Genomic DNA, 23,753 nt, shown 5'->3' with positions numbered 1-23,753 from the left:
GTTAATTTAAAATAATAAAAATTATTTTTTTTAATATATTTGACTCAGCCATGAAAACAAACAGTCACTACATTTCCTTATCCCACTTACCCTCCTCCTCGCGTGCCTACAATTCACACTACTTGATGGGCATGTATCCAAAAAAAAAAAAATCTCTTCTAAGATTTTCACCTAGAGATGTTTCTATTTTAATTCTTTTTTTACGTGGCTAGGTATTAATTAATCTATAAGTTCATTTGTAACTTAATTATTTTCCTCTATTTTATTTTTTCAATTTATTTTAATTTTTTATTTATAAAAAAATAGAAAAGTAAAAAAAAAAAGGCATGATGAAAAGATAGACAATAAAAATAAATTTTTTCAAAAAATATTATCAAATTAAGTGCGATCAATACTGATCAAATAACAATTCACACCAATTAATTAATGGACATGTATCCAAAAAAAATTAATCTCTTCTAAGATTCTCACCGAGAGATGTTTCTATTTTAATCCTTTTTTTCCTCTGTTTTATTTTTTAAATTTATTTTGGTTTTCTATTTATAAAAAAATATAAAATAAAATAAAATATTTCTGACAATTAATGCACAGCTTTTTTTTTTTTGGTTATATATTTTTTTAGCCGTCTCCAGACCTCCTCTGATAATTCTTCTTCTCTTCTTGAATTCACTAAAAAACAAACACGCATTGCCACGTCAGCATGAGTTGGAGTACTTGTGTTTTTGTTTGAAACACGCCCGTGTCCATGCGCGCATGTATTTATTCATTATGGAAGGGATTTTTTGTCCTTCAAGCCGCCATCTGTTTTTGCAGTTATATAAGGACGACAAAGCAAATGGCAAAATATTTGACATTTGCTATTTCATAAAATATCAACGATTCTCTTCTCTCTGTTTTTTGGAGGGTAATATGCTCTATGTATTTAGGAGGCCTTCAGCTGCCAATTTGTGGTTCTTGCCAAAGCTTCAAATACTCTCTCAATCCAGTACCCTTGTATTGTTTAATTTTTTATTTTTTATTTATCTAGATCTTGACATTTACAGGTGCTTCACTATACTCTAATTAATCTAGTTAATCCAGGTTAATTAACTAAAAATAAAACCCATTGAGCAATGATATATTTTATTTACAAAATTAAAACTCAAAATCTTGTTTAATTGAAGGAAGCACCGGAACATGTAAACCAGCTATTGGCATCGTTAAGTTTAATTGGATTAGCTGTAATAAGGTGTTAAGTTTAATTGGATTAGCTGTAATAAGGTGGTTTTGGGGTGTAATGGTGTGTTTGGAAGTATGGTTGTGATAACTTTTTAAAATATTTTTTACTTAGAAGTGTATCAAAATAATATTTTTTTATTTTTTAAAAATTATTTTTAATATTAATATATCAAAACTATTCAAAAACACTAAAAAAATATTAATTTAAACAAATTAAAATTTTTAAAAATACAAATTATATTATACCATGTTTCCAAACAGTCCATTACCAAAAGGAACCGAGAGGACCCCACTGCTGGTGCTCCTTCTGTTATCCATGTCCACAAGATACTGATAATTTTCCTTGTAATGAAGAGAGGAGAGAGACAAAATGAAATCAACGGCTTTTGTGTGTTTCCGTGAAGACATTTAATCCTGCGTTTTTGTCTGTTTTTTCAATTAAATGTACAAATGTACGTACGATCACTGTCCTTGTAATCAAACAATTATTGGTCTTCCGATTTCAATGATTAAAGGGACATCAAACCGAGGAAGAAAATCAATGATAAAGGAGAGGGTTCAAATCAGCGTGTATAGGTAATCTCTTCCTGACAAAAGTTGAAGGCCTGCACCTGGGGCTGCCATTTGTTTCCTGAAAATATCAAATGCTACGTGCTCACGCGTCGCACAATTGACACTACTTGGAAATTAACAAGCAAAAACGAGAAAATTTCCAGTAAGTAGGTAGATTACTTTGACAAAATAGTTTTTACAGATAAACATCAAAGTAAATGTTCTCTTGATAGATATTTACTGAGAGATAATTTACCGAGAGAATTAGAATGAGTCAAAAAACAAAAAAGATATATTAATATATTATTTACATAAATATTATTATCAAAGAAATGAACATGAAAGTGAAATTCATCCGTCAAACGACATCCGCCTCCCTCTTTTCTATTTCTTCTTCTTACTGAATCAGCTCTACAACAAATAACAAAGTCCTCTATTTTATTATAAATCAACCTCTCCCAAAAACAAATTCGGTCATCCTTAAACTTAGTTTGCGAGTATCCCTCTTTGATTCAATTTTTTTAGAATTTTTCACATCAAGTAAGCAAAACTATTCATTTTTTTTTTGTTTAAACTTGATTTTAAAAAGTTCATTTTTATTGCATTTTTTATAGTATATGTAATTTGTTTATGTGTTTACTTGTTTTATAGCTTTTTATCTCATAGAATTTTATTTTCTAAATATATGATTTATACATGTTAAGGTTTACTTGAAGTTTTAAAAAATTAAATTTGTTTGTAATTTAATAAAATTCATTTTGAATTTGTGACTTTGGTGTTCTGTAATGAAATAAATATTGGCTTACTTAATGGATGGATCCATTTTATATATATTTTTTAATTTTATTGTTGAGCTAAAATTTTCATTAAATGTACATGACTTTGAATTTATATAGATAATTGATAATAATTAGAATACTATTAAAATATATTAAATAAGTTTTATTTAAACCAATGTTAGCTAATTTAGTTCAAATAATTAATTAATACATGTTGTCATGATCAATTTTCTATATAGGTTTGATATAAGTAATGGATTGCCGTTTATGAATGTATCGAGATTCACCTGAAAGATTGCACGGGATAAATTATTGTAATGGGGTTAATGGTTTTATTAATTATACACTATCTAATCTAAAAAATATTAATGGACGTGGCATTAGATGTCAATTTAAGAGGGGTAAAAATAAAAAATTTCTTAATCTAAATGTTGTAATGATGCAATCTCTACAAGAAGGGTTCATGGAGAAATATCTGTGTTGGTTTGCACATGAAGAACCATATGTTTCTTATGAGACCATGGTAGAAAGGATAATTGTGTTAACTTCTAGTTTTAGTAATGTGCATAAGTTATAGATGACAATAGAAAGCCTTGTAGGAATATGATTATAGATGCAATGAGAATGAATCTGAGTTATGCAGGTGACTGTCCAATAATAGATGAAGAACTAGATACAGACGCGGCCAGGTTTTTTTTTATCTTTTGAAAGACTCTGACAAATCATAATAGAATGGGTGCATGAATAATGGTAAATTATCGGTCATTCCACATATGTTCACCATTAAATCAGATCATAGGTTGAGTGAGGCCGATTACGACATGATTGTTGAATGGGCGATAAACATTATTAAATCCATGATAAAAACCTTTGGCTTAGGATACAATAAAAGTCAACATATGTCTAAACTTTTGCATGTTATATTGCCTTGAAAATGCAGAGTTGGCCAATTATAGAACATGTGGGCATGCTCATTACAAACTCATAATCTGTAGGGGAATGACTTTTGCCATATATAGAAAACTTGGATATTTTTCAATTTCTCATAGACTGCAAAGATTATTCATGTCTCTAAAGACTGTTGAGCAATGACATGACATCATTCACATGATATGATGGATTGAGTCATGGTGCACCCATCCGATGGTGAAACCTGAAAACATTTTAATAAGGTGCATCATCAGTTTTCAATAAAATCAAGGAATATACATATTTTTTAAGGTTTATCGATGTTGAGGCTACCTGAATGATAACATCAACGATGAAATAGTCGATGGAAATGTAATTGTTTTAATGGAATTAGGTTTTCAAAAATCCTGAATGGAAACCCATGATTAATGCATAATTCAGAAAGTTCAAGGTTAGTATTAACTTAAATGATTTTTTATTATATTAATTCGATCGGTTTATTAATATTAATGAACTAATTCTTTTACAAATTTGAGTTGCAAGGAAATTTTTTACTAGGACAAGGCTAACAACATTGTTGCAAAGAGCGATGGGGAGAATCACTTTACAACTAAGAAATAATGAAATCAAAATAAATATTTTTTATACAAATATTAAAATTTTATTTTTCATTTAATAACCGATAATTCATTTCAACCATATAGGTTGTGTGATTTTTGATACAAGACAAAAAAAAAACCAAAAAAATATGCTAAAAAAAGAGAGCCTTCAAGATTGAAAGATGTGGTGGTTTTGAAGGATTTCAGACCTCCATATGTCTCAAAGGCTATATGGACAAAATATATTTAGCATGTAACGTCCGATCATTTCATGTAACAATCACAATCTAGTGCGGAGAACCGGAACATGCATATTCACGGTTCCATTACCATACATACTGGCGGATCCATTTTGTTTATTTTGCATGTTAAATGGATGGTAAGATTCTTTTTTTATTACATCCATTTTTTTAATTGTTGTTTTATATGAATATGTTTAACCAACAATATTTTTTTCTTGCAGGATACGATTCTTGGACACGAACCAAGACCGATTGAGCTTTTTATGGAAACGTACGTGTGAAATGATAACCATCATAAAGGGGTGCAACAGCTACTGGATAGCCGAGCTCAGTACTTCGTGGTATGTTGGATTTCAACAATTGTTTTTCTTAAGTTATTGTTTTTTTGAATTTGATGAATTTGTTTTTTCAGGAAACATATAACACCCAATTGCAGGAGAGATACTAGAACGATCTTTTGACCTATCCGAAATTATGATTGGAGGAAGGATTGTCAAGTAGACCTGATAGAAATCAAGTTTACAATATCTCAAACACTACGAGCGAGGACTCGTTGACGACCCAAAGTGTTGCAACTATTGGATGCTTACAATTGTTTTCGAGAATTCAAACTCAAGATTTTGATGCGATTTTAAACCAAATAATTGAAGTTTGGACAATCCACTTTGTTGTTGAGATAAAATGACTTAGTGTTGAGACGTCTAAACTTCAACGATTATACATGAGCTGAAATCATAGATGGGTGGTAAGTGTTCTCCCTATTATTGCCTTCCCAGTCCCGACAAAGACTCGTCTCATCCTCCTCCTCCTCCAGTTCACTCTCTTCTAGATGAATTATATTTGAACTGATTAATTTTTAAATTTATAATTAATATTTGATTTTTATTTTAATTTAATTTCTTTAAATTATTTTCTACTCAGTTTATTAGATCTCTTTTAAAAAATCATTTTAGTAAAACTATTGGCGGTCTTATAGATGAATTAAGTTCGTCGGTATATTTTAGAGAGTTTGAAAAGAATTAATGGAAATGTCATTGCCACTATTTAATCACCAACAAAATTAAATTTTCGGTAACATTAAAAAAACCACCGATGAAATTATAAATGGTGTTTTTTGCTAGTGACATGTATTATTTACTAATAAACATACTTACGGAATAAAACGAATAAATTTTTTAATATTTTACATTTTGCATTACTGGCAGAATGATCAACAAAACAGGAATCACCAAAAAAAGGTTTTCATATGAACAGTAACTATCTACGAGCTTATTATTAAAAATCATGTCGACAGAATCATTGTTTAACTACCGATGAATTATTCCACTAGGAAAATGTAAAATTCTGTTACTAGTGTGATAGTTATTGATGATTTGTAGACATCCATCTCCTATAATGATTGAATGTAGACAGTAGCTAGCTACCTAGGCAGAGTTGTTAGAGGATGTGATCCGTTGGCTAACATACTTCAAATTTCACTGAAAGACAACCTCAGATACTTACTAGCTATGTGCGTTAAGTGTTGCCTTATTCTTCAATTTCTTCCGTTGGTTTTAGCCACTTCACCACATCATCATGGCGATAAGAGGCCAGGTGCGGTAAGTAAACATGATGATCATGACAAATGCATTTCTTGCAGCTGTGGGAACCTTCAGTGGATGTTTACTGGATTCATTTAATAACATTTCTGTAAGCTCAACAGATGTAGACATGCTTTTTTAGGCGATATAAAGCTGAGCTCCCCAACTTTAAATCAACTTCTTATCTCTGTGTTTCTGCTGACAAAAGTTCTAATGAAGTGGAAGTCGCTTGATTGCGTGCAAGCTGAAGATAAATATTCAGCATCCTTTTAATCCGGGCAGCATTTCAAGCTCACTTAGTGATTGGCACGTCATTCTCTTTTTACTTTTAACTGTTGAGTGAATCCTCCGAAGATCACGAACTACATCAATCTTGAGTGGACCAATCAACGATCAACCGCATTAACTCAAATTCTCAATCATTGAATAGCAAAATTATCGGTTAAGACTTGTATTTGATTGATGATTTAAAGAATTTTATCAAGAAGGTTCTATGGTGTAGTGGTTAGCACTCTGGACTTTGAATCCAGCGACCTGGGTTCGACTCCCGGTAGGACCTTTTCTCTTCTTTCATTTAAATTTTTCATTAATTTTCGAGTACTTTCTCACAGCCCAACAAAGCCGGAAATGGAGCACTACTATACTCTCCATATCTTCAAAAAAATCCCCAAATCCAGGTGTTTTCCACTTCAAATCTCCACGGCCTATCTCAGCGCAATGTCTTATCACGTGACTTCCCCGCCGAATTCGCAATTGCTCTCCAATCCCTCGACCAAAACCCTAACGCGTTTGTCATCATCCATCTTCTCCGGAATCGACATCAGAACTCTAAACTCTATCACCAACGATTCTGGCGACTGACGAGACCTAAAGTTCATGCAGGGCGCGATCACAGCGATCGAGCGGTGCAGGAAGCCGGTGATCGCTGCGATAGAAGGAGCGTGTATTGGTGGCGGTACTGATATTGTGATAGCCTGTGACATTTGGTTCCGCAGTAAAGATGCTTTCTTTTCGGTGAAGGAAGCTGGTTTGGGGTTAACGGCGGATTCATGGACATTACAGAGGTTGTCGGGGATTGTTGAGCCTGGTAATGCAATGGAAGTGGCCTTGACTGGTCTGAGGTTCTCGGGTCATGAAGCCAAGGATTTGCGTTTGGTTTATCGGGTTTCTGGGTCTAGAGGGATTGCATGCGGGTGTGAGAATCACGGCAGAGGGTAATTTGGACTTTTCATTTATTGGTTTTAGCTTTTACCGTTACTAGCAGAGGGTAATTTGGACTTTTCATTTGTTGGTTTTAGCTTTTACAGTTACTAGCAGAGGGTAATTTGGATTTTTCATTTCTTGGTTTTTTAGGTTTCACCGTTACTAGCAGCTGTAAAATTTAGAAATGAGTCCAGTGGTGTGTTAAAAACTCCCTCAAACTGGGCAGGGCTGGGTCGGGTTAGGTTTTTCTTGGTATGTACAAATGGGTGTGCTTAACTAATATTTAATTTAACTAACCTTAATAATTAAACTAATATCTAATTACATGGTTATTAAAATTATGTTCTTTCTAATTCATGATGCTATAATTTGCTGACAGTGTCACTTTACAGGCCATTTTCAATGTTTTATTTTATAATTTATTGGTTTTGATAGGGAGGAGAGTCCTCAAACGTACATACAGTCTTCTGTAAAATTAAAGGCACAAAAAACTCTTATCTTTCCCCAACAATAAATATTGTTTTCAAGCTCTGCAACTGATCAACCATCACTTTACACGTTAATTGAGACTAATTCTCTTTTTCCAACGACATTAACTATATAAATCTCACATCAACTCGGTATATTTAAGTGATATTTAATAAATATTTTAAAATACTAATTTCAATATTTAAATCTAAAAAATAAAAGAATAACACCCCCCTTCTTTAACCATTGGCTGCATGGGGAACTGTGCATGCCCTCTAGAGTGAGATTGGGGCCACCAACAGAGCATGTCCCTCTAGAGTGGGCCTCGGCCTTTTTTACAGAACCAGCCAGGAAGGAAGGACTGGAACTTCAAATTGGGCCCAGCATCTTATACTAAACCATTTATGTCCAGGGCAGTCCTGAACCATCGATTGAAATCAAGAGGCCCCGAGTGTTCCTAGAGCCCATGTCTAGCTGATCTATGTTGACAGCCCTCAAAATTTGATTCTACTGTTCCAAAATTACCAGCCAGTTTCTTGATCAATGAATTAAGCCAGCAGTTGCATATTGCACTGAGAAAAAGTGCTTGCCCAAGCAGAAACCTGGAAAAGCAGGAAAAAAGGAACAAGCAAAAAAAGAAAAGTTAAGACAGATGTGTAATGTAATATTCGCTTTTAAAGTTGGAATTTGTACCATGGAGAGTTATAAATCTTTTATACGTTGAGGCTAGTTTTATAGGCCGCGCCGCGCTGCAGATAGAATTTTAAAATTGAACGTTGACAAAAAAAAAATTCAAATGACTATAACAAAAGGTTAACTATTACAATTCATAGTTGACTCTTTCCCTCTCCTATGTCACATTTTTATTGTTTTTTTTTAATATTTCTTATACCTCAAATTGCCTTGTGTGTCCATGATTTTTAAAAACATTCAGTGGTTCATCAAACGTAATTTTTTGCAAAACCAAAATATAATTATAGTAAAAATTTAATGATAAAAAAATAAAAATCAAATTTAATATTAAAAAACAAGCAAAATTGCTATTTTGAACGGTCAACACGGAAATCGAGGAAAGAGAAGAGAGAAGAGTAGGGGAAAAAAATGATCTTTAGAGCCACACAATCGATATTCTATCACGCGCGCCGCCTTCCAAGCAAGATCTCATCGAGACTCTTACATCACCACCAGGCAAGATTCTGAGATCGGAGGAAGTTGCACGTGTTGTTTTTTTGCAGTAGCTTCACTCGTATGCTAGCGTGTGTATTGCATATGCCAATTAATTTCTCACTACTTGTTCACTTCAATCCTTCTCCTGGCAAAAACTGGGTTAAAATATTTGTTTTAGCATTGGATTCAATCGGATTCAACCCCTGGATCTTTGATTGTCTTGAATAAGTAAAAGAAGATTATTTTTTTCAAAACAAGCACTAAATAGTTGTTGAAATTTGAGAGTGCTGTATGCAAAACAAATCATTAAGACTGAATGCCAATCAACTCACTTGGCAACGATTAAATAAGAAGGAATAAAAAAGTCCGAGGGCAATTTGTTTTTTGAAAAAAAGGCGAAAGTGGAAGAAAAAGAAGAAGGGAGATGCTTATGAACCTGGTTTTCGTTTTAGTGTTTTTGTTAATGTCAATGTTAATTGATAATAAAGCTAGCCAGGGTGTTCCCATGACCAGAGGTACCATTCTTTAACTTGATGCTGCTTCTTTTGAATCTTTGGAGGAAGTTTCGTTGAAGAGTACTGTTAATATTGCTGCTGATGTTTTTTTTTGTTTTTATGAACTTCACGAGATTCAAAGCCTTGGAAATTAGCTGCTTTTCTGAATTTGGTGGTTAATTAACAACTTGTGCACAGTAGCTGGACCAAGAAAGGGATGATTTCGAGTACGATCTGTACATTTTATGACCCAACAACATTTGTTTACCATTTCCTACTAATAAAGAAGAGGGATGCTCCTGTCTTTTAAATTTTATCAACCATGTTGGAACTTTATACTTAGAAAATATATATATGAAGGATGCAGCATCTTGAATTTGAATGTCACTTGAACGATTGGCCACCACTAATTTCCACGTGCATGCGTCTGGTCTTTACATTATTTTACACTGGCTTCCATTCACAAGTCGCTTGGAATATTTTGCAGGAGCACGGAAATCTTGACTCAATCTCTCTCATGAAATATAGAGTCCGGAGTGATCTAAAACATGGAGATTTTGTAAGGTTTATTTGCGTAAACGACTCTCTTTTCTTTAGAGAAGAGAGAAAAAAAGGGATGTTTGAAAGTTCAGATCGATGAAATGTTAGTTTGGAGCTTGTGTTTATGCTCAAACTCAGCCATTGCCACTAATTAAGAAATTGAATTTCTCTTATATCAATTCAAGAGGGAAACCTGTCATCAAATTAACAGAGAATTAGGTATAATCTATGAATATAAGGCAGGCAGTGACATTGATTAAGCTAATTCGCTCTACTGATCAACCCAGTGATTAAATCCTGGATTTTACTGTACCACTTGTCATGGGCTATACATGAAGAGAAGTTTGCCAAACCAAAATTACGAAATTTGAGCAATGAGAAGGGTTAATGAAATATTTAGCAACAATCAATTTCAGGATGCAGGAGTTGTCTTTTCAGTTTGGTTTTACAAGTTGCTCGGTCGCGCCCGCCGGCCATTTGCTGGATTGGATGGAACCCTATCCCATGTGTCCCAACCTTGCGGTCGCCAGTCTGATTGAGGCTTACGTGTGGAGGTGGAATAGAGTATAGACCTATGGAAAGTGTCAATTTATGCAATTTGTGTGGTCCTAGTCTTGCTTTAATTATGTTCAGTCCCCAAAACCCTGTCTTGCCTGTTAGTGAAGAAAGACAGCTCTTCCATTGGCATGAGGTATACATCTAAAAATCTGCCGTGTCTTTCTTCCTGCGGCTTGACAAGCACCCATTAGAATTAGCGTTAAATCGAAGAAATTGTGCGCAAAAAATTACCCCTACGAAAAAGCAATGACCTGTTCCAGGTATCACCATCAATATTGAACAAATTAACAATATATATATATATATATATATATATATATATATATATATAAACACACATACGCTTGGGTCAACTTTGAAATCCATTGCGGCTTTGAATTTCTCCACTTCTTGTTCTAGAATTTCAATTCTATGGAGGTTTCTTTACTCTTGTGCGCGATGAATATTTATGTATTTACAATATTGTTTATGCCCATATGTGTTTGTTCATTTATCATATGATTGCTTATCGCTACTTTTAAACACCATGACATATAGCTTTCATTTTTTTATTGTTCTGGGAAAATTGGTGTGATTAAGGCTCCACTTTAAACATGGCATATGATGCGAGAAAAAAAAGAGAGGGACTGTAAAGGAATGATTGGTATCGAGGACTAGAGCACTACCTAGCTAGTTCTTCATCACCTCCACATCCCTTTTGCTTGTTGCAGCTCTTTTTCAGTCAATAATTAAATGAAAAGATCACCTTATAGCGTTTTTGAAAAGATGAGCTTACAATGTGCTCGGCTACATGTAGTTGCTGTATTTTATGCTTCAAAATAATCAATGTCTTAGCACCATTTATATTTTGCAGACTTGGCTCTTCGTTCTGCATTGCCATGTAAATTATTTTTACAAATTTCTGTTTTTATTTCTTTTCAAGTTTTCTTAGTCTGATAAATTGATGTTAAAAATTTAAAATATATATATTATTTGAATGTATTTTTAAATAAAAAATACTTTTATTTTTATTAAAAATATAAGCATCTTTTCCTTTGTTATTTTTCTCTCTCAATGCGTTGCACATACTCTTCATCTCCATCTTATATTTTTCCAGGTATAAAATTCTCATACTTTTCTACAAGAACCCAAGCCATCAAATCAATCAAGCTAGCAGACAGCCCACTCCCTGAAACTCTCTCTCTCTCCCTCTCCCTCCAATTATGTCAACATTAGAACATGCAAGGTCTATGTGTAGTCCAATTCCATGGTATTGAAATGCTTCTGAGGAGGGCAACCCTAAAAACGTTAAATGGAATACTAGAGGGCCAAGAAAGAAACAGAAGGGAGGAGAAGGGAGGCATCCTGCCCTAAAAAACCAAACTAAAGGGCCAAATAATATTATACAAAATAGTATGAGATGGAGGAAATAAAAAGCTTGGTAGATTATAAAAATTAAAGGAGCACACAAAGAGATTTTCCACTGAACAATATATTTTACTCAAAAGACAATAATTGCAGCCATTGACGTTTCTCTCATACTCCTTAAAACTCTCTTCAACACCCGCACGCAAACTCCTTTGACTCTGTCAGACAAAAGGGAAAGGCAAAGGAGAGCAAGAAAGAAAAACAGGGAATACAAGGGCTTAAAATAAATAAATCGCCGCAATTTAGCTTACGAAAGCCAATTTTCCTTCCCACACTAGCTAGACACAAGTTGGCCTGGCTCATTTGCTTGTAGGTATCTCAAGCCTTCTCTTCCCCCTTTCATCATTTTTTTTATATTTTTTTTTACCTTTTACAGCAATTTGTTTTCCCAATTTAGTCCTCGATCGGTATTTTTAGGATTGTGGAAAAAGAGTTTCCCTTTTCCACACGGAATTAGGCATCTTCATTTGTCAATGTTTGAGGCCCCAGAATCTCAACTGCCCCACGCTAACTCGCATCTTCAATTATTATAACCCCTCAACCACCCCTATTATTTCACCACTACTACATTGATGCCATTCTAGCTTTATCTGCGCTTTGTATTTTATTATTTTTATTTCTTGAAGCCAAAAATATCTTCTTTTTAAATTGATTTTCCTTGTGGTGCATGGAACTGTTGGAGTGCTCCTGTGACATGGGATACAATCACTCCTCCTCCTACAAGCTTTGTTTGGTTCCTTAGTTTATTTATAGCCTCGGGCTTCTCTTAGCTTATGAAAACTATGGTAACTACTAATCTTAAATTAATTTGATGCTTATGATCAACTGGCCCTTGGACATCATTTTCGGACAACCCTCCATATCTTACAATGTTTTCTTAAGGAATAAATATCTAGCTACAGTATCCTTGCATATTGTGCTGTCTCCAAAACTAAAAATAAAAACATTTTACATGGGTTCTGCTGCATAAAAAAAAAAAAAACAACTGCACTCGCAAATAAATGGCTCGTGAAAAACTTGGTTTGAAAATCTATTGATTAGAGGAGCAGGTAGCAAATAAATGGCTCTCGCTCCATTAAATTCAATCAACGATGGGGGAGTTTTATTGAAGTGTTAATTGCGGAGTTAATTTACCACATGAAGCGCAAAAAAAAAAAAAAGGTGTATTTCTTCTCAAGATAACACAGGGAGAGAGATGGGATGCATGGACAGTATTAGGTTCATAAGGGCACATTTGTCCTTTCCCTGAGATAAAGATTCTCTTGATCAGACGATTACTCCTATAATTTTCCATCTGATCCAAAGTAGTGAGACAAGAAGATTTAGAAAATCTGGAAATGGGGCATCACTTGAAGGTGGCTCTTTTGTCAGTTACCCTGAACCCGACGTGGGTGTCCGTCGTTTTGGAAGCAAGTAGGTCCCTTATCTTTATTCCCTCACCCACCTCACTCAAGGTCACCCAACATCCAAATGACGAGAACACCCTCTCCAAATCCATCCCCGATACCTTATTTTCTTCATTAATAACTTTTAACTTTTCTCATGAAGTTTCTTTTCTGACATTTGAATAGGTATAAACTATAAATGAAGAAGTATCTCTTTTTTGCTCTAGTCTCTTTCTCATCCTCTTCTCATGTGGGAGGTGATTTTTGAATTTTTACATCCTAAACGTCAAATCCTGCTGAGAAGGTTTCTTCCGGCGAGTGTGCTTTTCAAGACTGCTTTTCATTTGAAATTAAATTAAAGTAATTTTTAAAAAACATCTAAAATTAAAATTAAACTCACCCCCAAACACGTCCTGACTTTTAACTATCAATACTCAAATATCATCTTATCCCACGCCTCCATAAAAAAAAAATCCTAAATATATATAAAAAAAAACAACAACAAAGTCAATTAACCTAAGACGCCAACAAAAAATAATAGAGGAAGTCATTACGCAAATGGACCCTCCAAGGGAAGAATATCGAGCACCATTGTCAATTTCGAAGACCCGTCACAAATAAGGCCTTTTTGTACGAAATAATGAAGTTACTTACACACGCATCCCAATGCGTGTACCCCATAATGTAATAGTTAAATGCCCTTGTTATTATCCTTTCAACAAACCGAAGGAGAAAAATCACGCTCAAATACCATTTTGGGTTGATAAATTCCTTCCGCTTGCTTTACTTTATTGTGTGTGTATATATATATATATATATATATATATATATATATATATATATATATATATATATGTAACATTGGGGGATCTTTTCCAAGTTGTGCAAGCAAACTTTGGCATTGGAAGATAATCTAGCGTGCTCCTATGGCCATGTTCCTCCCCTCTATTAAAATAAAAATCGATATGCTAATTGAGATAGATTTAATCCTGTTTTTATACTTAATTATTAACAATCTTGACCAGACAAGATAATTTACATTAAACTAGTTATGCCTCCAACCTTTACACATAAGAAAATGATGGCGGTTTTATTATCTTGCACTAATATAATCTGTAGAGTGAGAATACAAACTTCGTGCGATTTGGAGCACCCAAATTTTTTTCATTTCTCCATTTCCATGGCATCATTGTCTTTGCGTAGGCATGGGATTAATATATGGTCAGTTTCATTTTCATACCAACGGTGGAACAAAGAGCTTGTTTGAAATGGAAAAGGGGATGCTACTGCATATAATTTATTTATACAAAAAATATTCATTGACACCTCATTTATTTGTAAGGGCACATGTCAAATCAAAACTTTAGGGTATGCAATCCCTTCATGTACATGGGAAACAAGCATTCTCCATAGTAGTATTTCAAATAACAAATTTAATTTAAAAATTTAAACGGTTTAAATAAATTTTTAAAATATAATTTATATTGTTATGTAATATATCTTTTCAAACAAAAAAAATTTGGACTTGAAACTTGTACAAACTTATACTATCTTGTCTTTAATTTTTATAAAATAAATAAGGATGGTGAGATTTGAACTCGTGACCACTTGGGTCATTGAGACTATAATATTATGTTAAAAAATCAATTCAACTCAGAAATTTAAGTTTTTAGATGAAATCTCAAGATATAATTTATATTATTTTATAACATATTCGTCATAAAATTAATAGCATTAAAAAGTGCTGAATATAAAACTTTATGATATGAGATTTTATATATTACTACATAACTACCTTTTGTGACTGTTACGAGATCACATTCTAAGATACCTATGAGATATTGTTATTAGATTTTTTTTTTCAAATTAGAAAAAATATGTTTACTGAATTCATAAAAAAAAAATCTGCGTGATGTGATTCGGCGAGTGACTAAATTGTGAATTCAGGAACAAAAAAATACAGTGAATTGTGCAAAATAAATAAATAAATAAATTACAAAGGCAATGCCTTCACCTTTTTCGTTTTTTCGTTTTTTCCGGCTAAAACTCATTTGAAGACGGTGGCGGGTTTCAGAAACCAGCGGCTTACAAAAAATTGTTCCCTTAATAAGAGCACATACAGGCCATAAAATTGTTTGAGACTAACAATTAAGGCAAGAGAGGAAGTGACCTCCAGCTGTATGCAAGACATGAGGTGACTTCACCCTCGCTAGGCTGACACCTTCAAAACACCTCTTCGCCTCCTAGGGCATCTCCATCCACAAAAGTCATTTGAAGAAGTTAAATCATCTATATAACATTTTAAATAGTGTTATTTAATTATTATTTTCCTGTGACACTTTAATGAAAAAAATATATATTTTAATGAGTTATTTTGTATTTTACATCAAATGAAATGATTAAAGAGAGGGGAAGTTTAATGGAAAAAAAATAGTTAAAATTTTCTCTTTTTCCTCCAAAAACATATAGAAATAGCTTTTCATTTGATAAAAGTCATTTTAGCATCCCATATAACTATTACCTTGGAGACTCAAAATCAATAAATAAAAAGTCCTTTTGGTATTTGTTTTTATTTTCCATATAGCTATCTCATTAGAGATGATCTTATATATTCATTTTATTTTTTTTTGTTACCTAAAACAATTGATGCAAAAGAGGTGGCGACTAAATTTTTTTTTGTTATATGCTAGTTTTCTATATTTAAAATTTTTTATTTTAATATTTAATATTAGAGTCGTTGAAAGTAGAGCTTCATAATTTTTTTATTTATTTAATTTATCTTGATCTCATGACTGAGATCGTGGATTGGATAATTTAACTCGAGTTAACTGAGTTATTTTTTTGTCTTTTTTTCTATTTTTTTCAATCTCGTTATTCGATATTGAATGGGTTGAGAATTAAGTTTCATAATTTTTTTAATTTGATTTTTATAAGATTATATTTTTAACTCTATTTATTTTTTTAAGTCTTGTTTAATTGATTTTTTTTATTTTCAACCTCCAACAACTCAATTTTTATTTATTTATTTTTATTATTTTATATTTTAATATTAAATTATTTAAAAATTAAATTTTATAACTTTTTTTTCAATTTGCTTTGGGAGGGTTATATATCATTACAATGCAATGCTCTTCCCTGTAATTCATATACAGCAAAATGTGACCTTTTTGTGAGTAAGATTTTAGTGTAGAGGTAGTGTTTTTCTATATATAAGAAAATGTGATTTTATTGATATTGATGATAATAATGTACATTATCATTACAAATTTTGTAAAACGTAAACAAGGAAAAAATCTGATAAAAATACCATATAAATTGAAGAGAGAAATTAAGTAATGGGATGTATTGCGTAACTATATGTTAGTTTACGTATTTTTGTCTTCCAATCTTTACAATGGTAGAGCCTTATATGGACGAGAAGGGGCAATCACTCTCTTTTTTCTTTGCTTAATAATAAAGTATAATTTATACTAAAAACACAAACCAAATGTGATTTTTACATCATTAAAAGCAATTCATCTCCTTAATTATTTTCTCGTGGAACTTGTATGATAAGGAGTTAAAACCTTGAATGTGTAACATCATTAGAAAATTAAATTACACTAATAAAATATTTCGTCAATGTCAAAGTTGTTTATTTGTCGGTAAAAATATCTCTAACGACTTTATCAATGCAATGGTGTCGTCAACTAGTATTGCATTAGTGATTTCATATTTGTTGACAATTTTTTAGTATTCTAAGTCAAATGGTTTCATCATAGATTTTATAGTATAGAAATTCTCTTTCAACCTATTTTCTTATGGTAAAATATTTTTTACTCATTCTACCATGCTATCTTACTCAGATTTAATGGTAAACACTCGTGCAGTAATCGATAATACACTATGATTTGTAGACTCATTCCATAATAGTTCATCAGAATCTTTTAGAAGTTCAAAAAATCTAGATGCATCTACATTTGGTTCTTCATCTACATGTAAACCTTTACTTGAATAACTATAATTTATTCTCATTGGATAAATCACTATACTCCTATAACGATTACTATTATCATCTACAACTTCATGTATGTTGCTAAAACTAGATGTTAAGCCAAAAATTATTTCCAAAATGATCTTATAAGGAACATATGGTTCTTTGTGTGGAAACCAACATAAATATTTCTTAATGATGTCCCTTTTTTTTCTTTAGAATATGCATAATCATAATATCTGATTGATTTGTTTTTACTCTTCACACATGAACATCTAATTCCATCTCCGCAAATATTCTTCAGATATGAAGGTGCAAAACTAATAAAACACTCAATCCCTTTACAATAATCTTTCATATTCAACTTTTGAGGTAAATCTCGATACATCTTAGAATAATCATCTATTATTTAGGAAACCAACCCTTTTATAATAATCTCCTCTATACAACTATTGAGATGAATCTCGATATATCCAAGAATGATCATCGATTATTTAGGAAACCAATATAGAATAATGATGATAACATTTCTTTATAAAATAACAATCAATTCAAAATTCAACTTTATTAATTAAAAATGAATTCACAATCTAATAACCAATTATTATTTTTGTATAAAAATATAATGATGTGTTAAAATATTAACTAAATAAATCAAATTAACAACAATTAATCAGTACCCAACTAATTATCTATTATTTGTTCAATTCAAACTTATTCAATTTAAATTAATACCTGTAACTGTTATCAATTCCACAAGAAATCAATTTCTGTGAAATTTCTAACATAACAATAAAATTAATAAAATATGATTGTTGATCATTAAATAACTCATTATTTCTTTTAGTATAACACACTTAAGTTATAAAATCAATTTCATTAAATTATAAACAAATTCAAATTTCTCTACATTCAAACAAACCCTAACATACAAATCAAACTTTGAGAATAATTTTAAAAAAATAGTACTAGGACAATGATGCTGACACTACAAAGTATTGGGTGGGCAAATTTATGATGATGAGGCCCAGATTTATGCCAAAATAGATGGGAAGAGTTGTTGTTTTGATTTGTAGTTCAATAGAAAGAGAAATAACAAGAAAAGGAGCATAGAGTACGTTGATGTCGATTATAACACTTTTAAATTTATTGATAGAATTTTCAATGGAATATTGAGATGAAAAATATTATCGATCTATCTGTTGAAAAATAATGACATGTCTTATTAAAGATGAAATCATCAATATTTTTTTTATTTTTTAATTATTTTATTATGATGATGATTCCATCAATAATTACTAAAATATTTTTTCTATTGGTAATTATATTAGAAATTATCAACAAAAATATTTCATCGCAATTATCATTGAACATTACCAATGAAAAATATTTCACCTATAATTTTGTTGCTATTCGACAATTTCTTGGCAGTGTAAAGCCTAAAGTAAACGAGAGATAATAGAAAGAAAAAAAGACAGTGGTGTTTTCACTTTATAGTTTGTTATTCATACCCTACAATTTATTTTAATTGCTTAGATAGATAAAAATACCCTTAATTATATTTTTCTTCATAAATATAACTAAAATTAAAAATTCTTCCTTTGTGTATTTAGGATAATCAAAATTTACCCATTTTTTCGTAAACTATAATTTTTTCCTTTTAGATATTATCCACCAATAAAATATTTATTTCAAAAAATTTATTAGAGCTTAAAATTTTAAGAACTTGAATTTTATTTACTTCATGTTTTTTATTTGAATTAATTTTTAATTTCAATAGTTGATTACAGAATAACATTTTGATTATGTTAAAAAAATATCCATAACTTGACTAAACAAGGGGTCATGTAATCTATCAATATAGTTTACAATAAATATGGAGTGGGAATAACAAAAAAAAAAATAACACCATTAAAAAAAACTATACAAATCCTAGTTTATATAGCGCAATCAATTAAATGCACACGTACAAGGAAAAAATCTAAGTCACCAAGCAAGCTAGTTAGAAAAATTTAATTACACTGTCATTTCTTTCACTCCCACAAATAAAATCATGTTCTCTATCTATCAAAGGAAAAGAAAAAAACATGTTCTCCTATGAAAAATATTTATTTTTCCAGCTAATTAGTGTATAAGAACTCATTCGATCGTTAAGGAACCGGGGCATAGGCTTGAAAAATATAGTGGTTTTACATGAACCAGCATTTCATGATCTGTCGATGCATGCAACGCCTGTAAGGTCACATCATCCTCTGCTCTCCTCTGCTCCATTGCCAGTTTGCTTTGCTTCTATGTGATTTAAAAAACAAAGAAAAGAATAGGGATTTTATGTAAATCAAGTTTATTTGCTAGAAAATAATTTTTATTTAAAAAATGAATTTTAAAAAAGTATTTTTTGATATTTGGTAGTGTAATAAAAAATAAGTTGGAAAATACTTTCTAGTGTTTGGTTATGTTATAGAAAATGAGCTGGAAAATAACTTATTAATGTTTTATTTTTCTCAAGTTTATTAAAATAATGAGTAACAAATCTTACAATTTAAAAAGTTGAATGAGAATGAAATTGAAAAAAATATAATTTTATAAATTATCTCAAATAAAATAAATAATAATCAAAATAATAGAGAACAAATCTAAAAAATTAAAAAAATAAAAGATGAAGAAATTAAAATAATAATAATTAACGTTTCATAAATTATTTCAAATAAAATAAGTAACAATCAAAAGAATGAGGACTAAATTTGATAGATAAAAAATTTCAATAAAAAAATAATAAGGAAAAAACAAATATCAATTATAAAAATAAGGACCAAAATTAATATAAAAATTAAATTTTAAAATATAAAATTGAAAAATAAATATTCAAAACAAATTATATATAGCAATCAAAAGTTTGAGGATCAAATTTGATATAATCAGCAAATAATGACATTTCTAATTTTTTCACAACTTCCGGAAAGTATTTTTCGTTCAAATTTTACAGGAAAACACTTTCCTGAAAACCAAGCCAAATTTTCCTTTGACTGGAAAGTGTTTTCCGTTAACCAACTTTTATAATGATAAATAAACACAAGAAAGAGCTTTCCTAATGAAAATCACTTTCCGGAAAACAAACACATCCTAATAGAGGAAGGGTGAAAGGGTAATCTCGAATAAAAAATTGAATATGGGATGTGGAAGAAGAGAAGAGGAAGAAGGTTGAAAAGAGCTTTAACAGCATCGGTTATCCCCATAGGTTGAACAGAACTAAGCTTAGTTTTCAGACTCTTATGGGTTTGGTTTAATTTATTAAGGCTTCCAACCTTTTTTCGCAGAGAACCGAAAAAATTAAGTGCTTAAAAGTCTTCAGCGTTTATTTCCTGACAACGAATAGCGTCAGAAGAAAAAAAAGAGTTTGAGTCTTGTTTACGCCATATGAGTCGTCCTTATTCTTAAAGACAGGTCCCTCTTCTCTTCTTTCTCTCCAACACACCCATCACTATAAAATAAGCCACACTTTCCCTCTCCAATAGCCACACCTCTTTTACTCCCTCTCTCTCCCCCTTTTCTCCCCTCCACATTTCTTTCTATTCTCTAATCTATCTTTAGCTCTCCTTTTCTTGTTCCTGTTCTTGTTGAGGCTCTTTGTCAAATATTCTCTTCATGCGAGCTTTGATGGTGGGTTGTGACTATAAGAAGGGTGCATGAGTCTTGGGACTTTTGAGCTAGAATTGTGCAGCTCCAATAGTGGGTTGAGACGTTCTTGAGCCACAAGGCACATACATATATACATAAAGTTTTTGTTCAATTTCACGTTTTTGTGAGGTGCTCTAATAAGACATGGAGAAGCTTAATTTTGTTAAGAATGGTGCTGTTAGATTGCCTCCTGGATTTAGGTTCCACCCTACAGACGAGGAGCTTGTAGTCCAGTACTTGAAGAGAAAGGTGTTTGCTTGCCCCTTGCCTGCTTCCATAATCCCTGAAGTCGATGTTTGCAAGTCTGATCCTTGGGATTTGCCAGGTTAGTTATCATGCATAGACAACTAGCAACGAAAGTTGAAGTGGTAAATTTATTGCAATTATAGCCTTGTAGTTAGGACTCTTTGTAAAATTATCAGCAGCAAAGGTATTTTTAGAGAAAGATTGTCAATTAAAACCAAAATGCATTGCCACGTGGCTATCACACCACTTGAGCAACGAGGTAGCAAGAAAATTTAAGGAGATAATTGCTACTTTGCTCTGATACATGGGGTTTGTGGGTTCAGGTGATTTGGAGCAGGAGAGGTACTTTTTCAGCACCAGGGAAGCCAAGTATCCCACCGGGAATCGATCCAACAGAGCCACAGGCTCTGGCTACTGGAAGGCAACTGGAATAGACAAGCAAATTGTGACTTCTAAGGGCAATCAAGCTGTGGGGATGAAGAAAACTCTGGTTTTTTACAGAGGAAAACCCCCCCATGGCACTAGGACTGATTGGATCATGCATGAATACCGTCTTGCTGGCACCGAAACCGCTGCCTGCAATGCCCTGCTAAATAAGAACTCAATTCAGGTAGAGTTATTACTGGGTACATTTTCTTTTCTACCAAGCAAATTGTAAGAAATTCTTATAAAAGCTTTGAAGCTTGTTTCCACTGAGATTCATCTCTCTGTTCCTGCAATCTACAATTCCTTTTTTATTAAAAAAAAAGGAGAATAACTGATCTCATTTAATCACTCGCATGCATTGTTCCACCTAATTCATTCATACTCGAAGGTCAAATTGATAATCTCTGTCGAATTTTTTGCAGGGCTCTGTTGCGGTGCCAATGGAAAATTGGGTTCTGTGCCGCATATTTTTGAAGAAGAGGAGCACCAAAAATGAGGAAGAAAACATGCAATTTGGCAATGATAATAGACTGTCCAAGCTCAGGACCACAAAGCCTGTTTTCTATGATTTCATGACAAAGCACAGGACAACTGATTTGAATCTAGCTCCTTCATCATCCTCAGGGTCCAGTGGAATCACAGAGGTGTCTTGTAATGAATCAGATGATCACGAAGAAAGCAGTAGTTGCAATAGTTTTCCTTATTTTAGAAGAAAACCATAACTACAATGCCCTTCTTAATCAGCCATTAGTTCTTGTACCGTATTTAGGTGTTCTGGCTTCTCAACCATAATAGCCATCTTAAGCAAACTAATGCTTGTGTCGTTAGGTTTCGTCTCTCTCATCTGCGAGTATGGTTAAAACAGGAAGGCAAATCACAAGAGAAAAAAAAGGAAAAGAAAACAAACCCGGCATTACTGTTGTCAGTAATGCAGAGAAGAAATGTGGATGTCGACAAGTTATCATGTAATCAACCTCAAAATTTCAAAGTAATTGATATTTCTCTCTTTTTGCAAACAGAAATGTGTCTTCAATCATGTTAAGCAGCAATTATACGCTACTCCATTAAACCATGCAGGAGCTGATTCTTTTTTTTCAAAAAAAAAGGCAAATGATTTCCAATGGAATAATCAGAGTGGATTTTGTGAAAAATAAAATCTTTTCGCAAGAGCATCGGAATATAAGAATAAGAATAAGATTTTTGCAAGAATATAACCTCCACACGAGGTTACTGTCTCCCTCATGGGAAAGGCAAAATCACTTGGCAGAACCTAATTCCTCCAAGCTATATCAAAATGGAAAGAATCTCTTAAGGACTCTTTGTACCTGTTTCAATGTCGGGGGGGAAATTGTATTAGATCAAGTCCCGAAAATCTAATAGGCAGCCAATTAATCAATTCGTCATAGCTATCCCATCTATTTTTTTCAGTTAATGTAGTTGATAACTTTTATTTGATGATTGATAGGCTAAGATAACTTGTAACTAATACTTATAAAATGCCCGTTTTGGTTGAGAAGAGAACTCTTTTATACTTAAATAAATATCTTTTTAAAGAGAAAAAATATGATAATATTCTAGAGAGAGATGTTCTGAAAATATATATGCAGTAGAGAATGAAGATTGTGAACATTTATTTTAAAGGTCTCATGGTGTATTTATAGCTCATGAGTCTTATTTTTTTGTGGAGATAAAGGAACTGAAATGTAATTTTATCTTTGTGATATTTTGATTTATATTATGGACTGCATTCTCACTCGTTTTATCCAGTTAAAAGATAGAGATATGGTGGATCATGAAAGACTTTAATACACCTTATGGTGTTGATGGAGTATAGACTTGTTTAATTAAGCTTATTTATTGAAAAATAAATCCTTTAAAATTTTATATAAAAATCTATAAAATTGACGACTGTTACACGTGTGCAGCGTCGCAGTGAAAATTTATGTCCCACTTTAAATCTAAAATGTAAATCTATTTGGCAAATATGGAGAGACAAGAAATTCTTGTAGTTTATTGGTAGAAAATGAGATGGGAGTCACCACCTAATATTTTGGTCACTAGGAATCCTAACTGGTATTAGAGATCGGGTACGGGGACTAGTTGCGCAAATGAAAGGTATTAGCACCCCAAATATGCCTTATCTAAGGTAAGCTGCATTGTTTGATTGTCTGATAAAAACTAAGGTGTTATCCTATTTCAATCGTTGGTCTATTTACAGTTCAAGAAAAGTCTTTCTCAATAAGGAGGTCCTTATCTTATCGGGTAAAACCGTAACCGTTCTAACTTCTATATAAAAACTATATTTTTAATATCAGGAATACGTTTTACGTAT

The 23,753-nt window shown here is 32.1% G+C and overlaps 2 protein-coding genes and 1 non-coding gene across 3 annotated transcripts; all 3 read left to right on the top strand.

The window, feature by feature from the left end:
* The first annotated feature begins 6,366 nt into the window (after positions 1 to 6,366).
* TRNAQ-UUG (transfer RNA glutamine (anticodon UUG)) lies at positions 6,367 to 6,438 on the top strand. The gene has a single exon. It is a non-coding gene; the product is annotated as a tRNA-Gln (tRNA).
* Positions 6,439 to 6,466: 28 nt separating this feature from the next.
* LOC133700473 (delta(3,5)-Delta(2,4)-dienoyl-CoA isomerase, peroxisomal-like) lies at positions 6,467 to 7,392 on the top strand. Its single transcript, XM_062124009.1, has one exon. The coding sequence runs from the start codon at positions 6,756 to 6,758 to the stop codon at positions 7,095 to 7,097; it is 342 nt and encodes a 113-aa protein (XP_061979993.1). The 5' UTR covers positions 6,467 to 6,755; the 3' UTR covers positions 7,098 to 7,392.
* A 13,109-nt stretch (positions 7,393 to 20,501) lies between these two features.
* Positions 20,502 to 22,443, top strand: LOC133702202 (NAC domain-containing protein 83-like). Its single transcript, XM_062126472.1, has 3 exons — positions 20,502 to 21,074; positions 21,319 to 21,605; positions 21,844 to 22,443. The coding sequence occupies exons 1-3, from the start codon at positions 20,894 to 20,896 to the stop codon at positions 22,141 to 22,143; spliced, it is 768 nt and encodes a 255-aa protein (XP_061982456.1). The 5' UTR covers positions 20,502 to 20,893; the 3' UTR covers positions 22,144 to 22,443.
* Positions 22,444 to 23,753: the final 1,310 nt, after the last annotated feature.

This window comes from Populus nigra, chromosome 8, assembly GCF_951802175.1.
Source record: "Populus nigra chromosome 8, ddPopNigr1.1, whole genome shotgun sequence".
Classification (NCBI taxonomy): Eukaryota; Viridiplantae; Streptophyta; class Magnoliopsida; order Malpighiales; family Salicaceae; genus Populus; species Populus nigra.
Note: the sequence above shows the minus strand (reverse complement) of the source record. Positions and strands in the feature narration are given on the sequence as shown.